The sequence below is a fragment of the Sus scrofa genome, chromosome 10, assembly GCF_054392235.1.
Source record: "Sus scrofa isolate SSC_HxYL_T2T_F1_AM1 chromosome 10, Sscrofa_HxYL_maternal_Yorkshire_Landrace_v2.0, whole genome shotgun sequence".
Lineage (NCBI taxonomy): Eukaryota > Metazoa > Chordata > Mammalia > Artiodactyla > Suidae > Sus > Sus scrofa.
Window position 1 is genome coordinate 17,578,099 of NC_139392.1, and position 9,676 is coordinate 17,587,774.

Sequence of the window (9,676 nt, forward strand, 5' to 3'; positions counted from 1 at the left end):
ATTGCAGCTATATAACTACAAAAACAAATCATAACTAGTCATTTCATAACATTTGTTGTTCATGATGAAAAGAATAGGCAGGGGCTTAATATTTAATGAAAAACAGTTCAGTTAACAACACAATGTTCCAATGTAAAATATCCTAAAAGAAGGAATACAATACTGTTTGCATTGTCACAGAGGGAAAGACATCTCCAATGCCGATAAAATTCAATAAAATATTATCAGTAAGAATATGTTAACAGTGAAGAGAAGTTATTTACATCTTTGTATTAGTACAACTATACCTTTCTATTAAATTTCACCGAAGAATAGCATTTTATCTTCCTTTATCAAAAGGCCAGAAACTTCAAAAGCAGTATGAGAGAAAAAGCCAAGGAAACGCAACTATAAATCACCAGAAAAAGCAAATCCTAAATCAACTTTCAATCTTTTTGGCAAAATAAGCTATCACTATCATGTCCATTTTTCACTCACGATAAAACATTCTTAGAGAAGTTAAGTAACTTGCTTAAATCATTCAGCCAATAATCAAGGGAGCTGGTCTGAACCCAACCCCCGGGTGTATTGGCTTAGAACAGAAGTGTTCAGGTTGAGGTATTCCACTTGTACATCTTCACCATGGAAACTCTAAGTAAATTTAATTAAGCTTTATCACTATGAATGGAGCAAACTGAATAGAAGGTGGGGTTTTTTCCATAGATTTAGTCTACAGTGATGTTTAAGCAATTTGAAATAAAACCGAAATGTAACAAATGATTGCACGACTGAAATAATTCACATGTATTTTTAGAAGACTGTTTTCATCCATATAAGCAGTATTTTCAAGCATAATTAGGTTGGGGATGAGAGGAATAATGTTGATAGGGAAGAATTAAAGAGAAAAATAAATGTATGTCAGAAAAGAGAGAAAAAACACCAATTTATCCTACAAGCTATTTATCTTTAAACTCAAGTTGATTTATCCTCTACTATTATTATCTGACACCTTAATACTCAGAAGTGAAGCCTATGGTAATCGGAGTTCTAATTGCTTACACAGTGCTGAAACAGCACCAATTATATATAGTTTCCTCTCTAATAAAAGTATTGCATATTCCAGTTTCTTTACACTAAATAGGTGCTGGCACTTAAAACCCATAGTTTCACAGACACAATGTTATCAAGTAATAGTAAAGTTCCCACATTAATCCAAAAGTCTGAAACCAATAGTTTAGCAAATTGTTGTAACCTTGGAAAAAACTGTATTTAATACTATAATGAATGCTAAAATTGCATGTCCATGATCTTAAATATCACAAAGTTATATGTAAAATTACTTCAATAGACAGACAATAGTTTTGCAACATGTTACAATTACAGTAACTAAAGCTGCAAAAGATAAAGTGAAAATTTCTAAATTTGTCGAGAACGCATATACTTGAAAAGCAAGTTTAATTAGGGCAAGAAAAGGTCATAAATAGAGACTTGTCGGTAATTTCAAGGACTTCAGAGATTAGCAGCACTGGTTCATTATAATATCTGATTTTATTCTACTTCGTAAGGTACTTTTCCTGGAAGCAAATGTCCACCAGAATCACTCTTGTGCTACTCTGCCATGATTAAATTTATCTTTCAGTTCACATGACTATCACACAAAGGACAATTAAAAGTCCACAACCATTAAGTAAGATCTAATGTATCCAGATTTGGATATTCTCTCCAAACCACACAGTGCCCCAAACTTCCCCTCATAATTATCCCTTTCAAACCAAACACATGAGACATCATGACCTCATAGTGAAAGAGCATTTCCCAAAGGGTGTTCCATGGAACACTGGTTGCCAGCCACCTTCCTCGAAACATGATAAATTCAAGGATAACCCACAGTATTGTTAATGTTTAACTTGTTTAAAATAGTTTCCCCAATTTATTTAGCCACATAAACCACCCCGCAACACACACACAACACCTACTAATATCCCAAGGATTTCCAGAACACATTTTGAAACCGGGGAGGGCTAGAGTAAAGAAACCCTAGGCCCCAAATGAACAGTTGTTCATATGAGGAAGAATTAAGGGGCAAACAGTGAGACTGGAAAGTGGAGAGCCAGTTCTGTGATGCTCCTGTTAAACCAGGAAAGCCAAAGTGCTACTCTTACAGCAGCAGATAAAGCCACACAAGAGTTGGGGGAGGGGTGTGAGCCAATAGAGGGCCAGCCACTCCCCACCTACTAACAAGAAAAAGTAAACACTCTGAAGAGGAAGCAATGGAGCAAGTAGCCGGGAAGAGCAATCTCTGTTACTGTGATCAGCATCAAAGGGGAAAAAAGGAAATCCCCTGGATCTGGAAAGGAGTTGTACATGCAGTGACAAAAAAAATACAACCATTCATATGTCTGGGATGACCTACACTTATAGTGTGGGTCATTCTAAAAGAAAATCTTTATGGCAAGAACTTCTTGACTCAAGACAGCAAAACCTGCTGAGCAATTCTTGGTCTTCGCTACTTAAAAACTTGAAATCACCCCCACTGGAAGTTTCCTAACAAGGGATGAGAAAAATCTATGGAACTAGCAAAACCTTCTCACCTACATCTACTCCAACGATCATGTGGAGTAATCGAAAGGCACAAACAAAAAACTACAACCAATATCAATAGGTCATATCCCTCCTGTTTGACAAGCTTATACAACTCTGACAATCAATGGAAGTCAACATCTAGGAACCCAGAGTCAGAGAAGTAAAGATGTCAGAAGGAAGTGAACCATCAAAGACAATGCAAAGGAGTGAAGCTAATTCCTCTGTCCATTAAGTTCTTCTAAATTAAAAATACCCAATTACTCATGAGTCAGACTGAAGTTGCAACCCAGGAAAACAGTACACTCAAGCTCATTTTCTCATTCTTCCTCTCTCCCATTCTTCCACCCTTCTTCCAAGTATGTTGTCCCTACCTAAACTTCTTTTCTTGAAATCCTTCTATCTGTCCCTAATTTTATCATGTATGCTTTTTGAAAACAAGAACTGTCTATAATTTTTTCGCTCTTAAACAGTCAACATGGTTTAGCCTCATCCACACTAGAGTTCAAATTCTTCTGATCCCAATCTTCAGTAAGTAATACAAGAAAACACAAGAGTTCTGTGTAATAGTACTTACTCTTTCTTTATATGATGTATTTGATATTTTCTATTCCTGTATACTTAATTTTCTAAATGCTAGTTGGACTTAGTAAATTGATTCTAAAGCCTATCAAACCCAACAGGATAAAAACCAATGAACAATATATACAATATACTGGCAAGAAGTGTACATGAAGAGAAAAGGTTTTGGAAGAAATTTCTGACTACCATATAAGTACAGTACAATAAAATATTAATTTGTAACATGCTCAGTTCTTTTACCCTAAAATAGCCTGGGCTTACTATCTAATATAAGTCAAGTCCTAGGAATCACGGAGGGTTCATAAAATTTTCAATGTATTATATGCTACTTGTTTTTACACTGCTATGCTAAGGTACGCCTTATATTTCCATATGAAATAAAGAAGTTCCTAAAATCATTAGTGTAATTCTTGACACCCCTGTTCTCACTCACAGAGCAATAGATCCCTTTAAAAAAAAAAAGAAATAGAAGAAAAATGGAAAAACAATAACCACCACTTTTGAACATGTTTCTATCATGTGTACCAGCATTGTGATAGATCGAATAACTGTATTATTACGCTTAGAAGAGATTAGACTATAAGGCGACTAATATAAAGGAAACAAGTGCCCAAGCTATATTTCTGATGACATTTACGATGATTCTAATTGAAGACATATATGAAAATAAACCTAATCATCTGCATTAAGTGAACATTTTGATAATGTGATATAGTTATTACATATATTAATGTTAATATATTAATAGTAGTATTAATATTCTACTCAGGAAAAGCTAACAATGAGGAACATTATGTGAAGAACAAAGAAAAGATTTAGATCCTCCGAATCAAGCCATCATCACCTCACTTAAATGACCCACACATCGAAAAATGTGAATAAGCTTTAAAAGTACTCTGATGATGGAGTTTCCATCGTGGCACAGTAGTTAACGAATCCGACTAGGAACCATGAGGTTGTGGGTTCGATCCCTGCCCTTGCTCAGTGGGTTAACGATCCGGTGTTGCCATGAGCTGTGGTGCAGCTCGCAGACGCGGCTTGGGTCCCGCGTTGCTGTGGCTCTGGTGTAGGCCAGCGGCTACAGCTCTGATTAGACCCCCTAGCCTGGGAACCTCCATATGCTGCAGGTGCAGCCCAAGAAATGGCAAAAGACAAAAAAAAAAAAAAAAAAAAAAAAAAAAAATACTCTGATGAAATGAAAAGTTTAAACCACAGTACCTGCTGATGTACTCTAGTAACAAGTTTATTAATCATTCAGACTATTGTGTGTGTATACAATGAATAAGCTATAAAATTCCTGTTAAGGATTTAAATGAAATATTTAAAGTCCAAGATTCAGAAATCATCAAAAAACCAGTTATCCACATACAGAGAACCTTGCATTTTTTTTGGATTAAAATTATCTTACACCTATTTTTTAAGTAAATTGGTGAAGAAGTCCCTGTAATTCCAATTTTCCATTTCAAAGTAGAGGACAGCCAATTCAGTGAATAGTATTCATTTAGTCATTACTAGCAAATTAGCTTACCATGTAAAAGGTACTTTTACTTCTACAATTCCACTATAACTCACTGTAGTTACACCACTGATATCAAAACTATCATTTTATAAACAAAACATACAAACCATAATCATTCCAACAACTTAAAAACAAAGACAGAACATAATCTTTCAAATCTTTTTGGCTATAACTGGAAAATATACATTATTAAATTCAAAAATGACTTTTGGCCTTAAGGCACTCATATGTCCTTGCTCTGTCGCTTACTGCCTTAATCCCCTCTTCCTCTCTAGAGCTCTATGCAATTCCTCCCTCAAGCCATCAACACCAAGAACAAGGAATACTATCAAAAAAAAAAAATCTGACTTTGAATTGCTAGTGTTCTTACTGTTCCAATACTGTAATGAGCAAAACATTAACTGTATCAATATAAAAGTGAAATGGACCATAACTAAGAATAAAGTGAAACTGATGGAAAAAGAAGACAGACAGAATCTTGCTGTCTCCATTTTTAAAAGTATCAGCAAAAAATAAGCTATATCTAGATGACATTTGCATTAGTACAGAGAGCCAAACACAAATATACAGCATGTACTACAGGGTATTTAACTATCACTGCTCTCTTGTTGCAAATATTGGGTCTTTTAAAACTCAAACTAAAAATTGTACCATTGAAGGGAAATCTAAATTACCAAATTTAACCCCAACAAAAAATCCCTTTCAATTTCCATGATAAACCAAAAAACATACTGTTTAAAGAATTAAGTTGAGGTCAATTCAGTATCTGGAAACTTCTTTGATCTAACTCGGCTTTTTTGTTTGTTGGGGGTTTTTTGGGCCACAACCAGAATGCATAAGTTCCCAGGCCAGGGAACAAACCCACTCCACAGCAGTGACAACACCAGATCCCTAACCACTAGGCCACCAGGGAACTCCTCTAACTTGCTTTTTATATAGTGTTAGGTAATGAGAATTCAATAAGACATCTCCCCGGAAGAGAGTAATCAATTCACATGCCAAGAACAGCTGATGTATTTCAATAATGAAGTGATCGACATTCTTAAATAACCTAAATTCTCAAATAACTTAAAGATGGTAACTACTACTCATGATGTATTTCTTGAAAGCTTTTTCCATTCTTAACTTTCTTTACTTACTCCTTACCCAAATTTCTATGGTTGATAACTCCCACTTTCAAGACCTCACACTCCAACTTAAAAATGTCTGATACTTAAGTGGCATTGTCTAGTCCCAAAGCCTACAAAACAATGCCTGATAATTCTGGTTTCTTATTCTTTATTGAGAAACACAATAGGAGTTTAAGAGATTGTATCTTTGTTACATCACATCAGACTTCTAAAAAGACAAAATATGAAGGATGCTACTAAAACTTAATTTAAACTGTGAAAAATCCTTGGTTTAAAATTGTAAATCTACTAATAAAATGTATTTGGCCAAATACCTATTTGACTTTTTTCTTATTTGGCTTAAATATATACAAAGTTTTTTTTAATAATGATGTAGAAACAAGATCCAAGGAAGCATGTTCAGTGGAAAATATACGTAAATTATTCTGACAGTACAGCAAAATATCTCATACAATAAATGTGACTCCTTAATAATCAAAAGGCAACTGAGGATATAGATTTCTTTTATCATAATTTTTAAATTACATTTAAAACCAATACATATAAAGAGTTCTCCCATCATTTTGCAGATGAGAAAGAACAGACATTAAATGACAATCATAATCACAGACTAGAATATCACTATGGAACTATAATTTAAGAACTGTAACCCTAAAAGTACCAAAATCTTTTTTAAATTAAAAAAAAACTAAAAAATTTCTAAATTTATGAAACATGGCATGTAAAACTACTGTTATAAAATATTTTACTCTACACATAAAAGACATATACTCACAAATCTATCACCAGAGTGAAAACTGTCTCATTCTTCAGAGAACAGTCTCTTGAAAGATGATTTAGAATTCTCACATTCTTACACTCTAGTAGTCTGTTTTTTAAAATCATTCCATTCACATTTCAAATATATATATTTTTTAAACCCTGTGACATAAAGTTGCTAAAAAAAACCTTCTGATACTAGCAAATTTAATTATTAACGTTATCATGTGTAGGCAATCTTGAATAAGTGATTTACTAACAAACACATTTTTCATAAATCTTAAATTTTAAAAAATGGTACGATCACCAATTGACCTTTACTTCAGAAAAATAAAGCTTTACTTGGGAACAAAGCCATTTTAGCATAAAAACTTTTCAACAACTCAAATTTTGGCATTCCAAAGGTATAAGACACATCTTTGATTAATATCCTTCAAAAGTCAAGGTACCAACATAGGTCTGGGTGATGCTGTATAATCTTTCCCCAGAGAATTGGTGGATGCTGGAACTTGCTCACATGGAACACTGGAAGCGGAAGAACTTAAGCTTCCAAGCTTGAAGGTCACCTGCAGCATTTGCTCTCTTCATTGATCTACATCCCTACCTAGATCTTTTACATCACACCTATACTTAGGAAAAAGAAAACTCGAAATTTAACCAGGTTAGGTTTGAACTAAATTGTGAGTAAATCCTAACTCACAGGCAGGCAGGAGCTGCTCCCAAACATTCTCTACCAACTACTAACACAAAAATTTTAAACTATTTATGTCATCTTACAAGTATGACAATTTTTGGTAAGTCCATGTTTAGTAATTTCCTTTGCTTGTACTATATCAAAATGTAATAAAACCCACTGACGACCACCTTCAAGTTTCTGTTGACCTAAGATATTTTAATATCTCCCTCATTTTCCGAAGCCTGGCAAGGAATGTTTCCACCAATAAATACCTTCCAATTGAACGCCTGTTATATACCGCCATGCATCAGACAGCCGTGAGCAACAATCCATTTTTGCCCATCACAGAATTATTCAAAATCTCTTGCTGCTGACCAAAAACCACAGTCCTTCCTCACAAGTTCCTCATTAAATCAAGGCAACAACTAAAGTGGCATGTTTTACTCTTGGGAAAATATTTACCAAAAACCAGAAGGAAAAAAAAACCTTGAATACTTGCTGCCTATTCTTTTATTGCATATACATTTAAATACATAATATATACCATATAGCATATATACTGATTTAATATATATGCTATTATTATTAAATATACTTAACATACCAAATATATATATATTAATATACTCATTACAGAGTAGAGTTTATCATGATAACTCCCTACAACAATTAAATCTTTATGCCCAGCTAAAGAGGTTTTATTTTAAATACACTTACCCCATTCTAGGTATTCAAGAATGTTCTTCTCTCTTCTCAGTGGAGAATTATTGCATTCATCATAAAGGCAGATGAGGATATCCAGTAACGTTTCCACACTGAAGCACTGCCCATTGGTCTGAGCCGGCCCATCCAAAATAAACTGCTCCAACTGCCTCAAACGCACTTCTCCAGACATGTTTGCTTCAATTTCGGCTGGGTTTTCTTGCAATAACTAGAACGACTTTGACTATGATTATCTGATCCTAAATTGTAAAAGCTGTGGTTTTAAAAATAAACCACTTGTTATTCAAACAACTGTCATGCAGTGCCGGGGCTGAATGCAACATCCAACCCACCAGGAACCTCACTTAACTGAAGCGTCTTCAATTTCGCACATATACATATATCTTGAGGGAAAGTTATCATAAAATAGATATTTAATACATTTTTCAAAGAATAATACAATTAAGTCGTATATTTAAATAAAATAATTAAAAAGTACAGCGAACCAAAGAGTCAACACTTCTTATTAAAAAAGGGAAAAAAAGAAAAAAGAAAAAAACTCTTCTCCTTCATTCAAAATTCAACTCGTGCAACATAATCCTGAAACGAATCCGGTTGCATCATTAATGAATTAAGTCCGATCTGCATCAGCAATTCACTTCCCAGGCAGAAGGAAAACCGAAAAGGGAGGAAAAAACCAGAATGTATATAAGGGGGAGGGAAAACCAAAAATTCTGCTGCAAATCCTCCCAACCACCACTGGGATAACGCCTCAGCGGCAATTTCTCCAGCGGGAAAGGGAGGTGGCGAGGTCCCAGAAGCAGCCCTGGGCTCGGAGCACGCCAAGTCTTCCCCGGAGGAGGCTTTTCCTTTCTCCTCCTGAGCTCCTTCTTCCTAAGGCTTTGCAGTTAGTCCCATTTCCAACGGATTACGATGAAAACTCTTCATTTTTCTCCCCGCTTCTCCCAGGGGCCTGACTGGCTGCGGGCGGCACTCGCCCCCGGCTCCGGGAGCGGCGGCTACTCGGCCGCCCGAGCCCGCTCCATGTCGGTGGTCGCTGGGCCGCCGGCCTGGGCCGCGCCGGGCGGAGAGCCCGGTCTCCCCCTCACCAGCACCGCGGCCGCCCGCCCGCCGACGCTCCCGACGCCCGGGCGAGGAGGTGCTTTTCTGGATTCAGAGGACGCGGACGGCAGCAGCTGCGGCGGCGAGGGCGCGGGCGGCTCCGGCAGCTAGTTCTCCTCCTTCTTCACACCCCGGGGTTAAGGGCATCTTTCCCCGGCAAGGAGGGAAGCGGCCGAGGCGCCGGAGGAGGGGTTGGTGCCGCTGGTAAGGAGACCAGGGGCTGCCGCAGCCCGGCTCGCAGCCACTCCCTTCCTTTCCCTCCACCCCTCCCCCGCCTTCCCCGTCCTCTCGCGCTCGCGCCCTGGGCTCCGCGAGGCTGCTCCAGGCCCGCCGCGCGCAGGCGGAGGTTCGCCGACGAGTCCGGATCCAATATGGCGGCCCCCGCCCCCTCCCCCGACACGCGCGCACACGCCCTCTCCCCGCCCCGCCCCCGCCCGAGCCCAGCCGGCGCGGCGGGGTCCGGTCCTGCGGCCGCGCAGAGCCGAGCCCAGGCCCTGGGCGGGTGGGGGCGGGGGGCGCGGGCGCCTGCACCACCCCGAGGGGAGGGTGGGGACGCCTCGGCAGCCCAGGCTGCGGCAGCCGCAACGTGGAATGCAGGGATACGGGAGGACTAGCGAGGCCGCGGCG

At 38.2% G+C, this 9,676-nt stretch overlaps 1 protein-coding gene across 21 annotated transcripts in view; it reads right to left on the reverse strand.

Annotated features, from left to right (window-relative positions):
- CDC42BPA (CDC42 binding protein kinase alpha) overlaps positions 1 to 9,321 on the reverse strand; it is a 290,122-nt gene extending 280,801 nt beyond the window's left edge. For all 21 annotated transcript variants that reach the window (XM_021064440.2, XM_021064437.2, XM_021064439.2 and 18 more), the window contains exon 1: positions 7,943 to 9,321. In XM_021064440.2, coding sequence (XP_020920099.1) covers positions 7,943 to 8,120 — 178 coding nt within the window. In that variant the 5' untranslated portion in view covers positions 8,121 to 9,321. The remainder of the gene's footprint in view (positions 1 to 7,942) is intronic.
- Between the last annotated feature and the right edge of the window lie 355 nt (positions 9,322 to 9,676).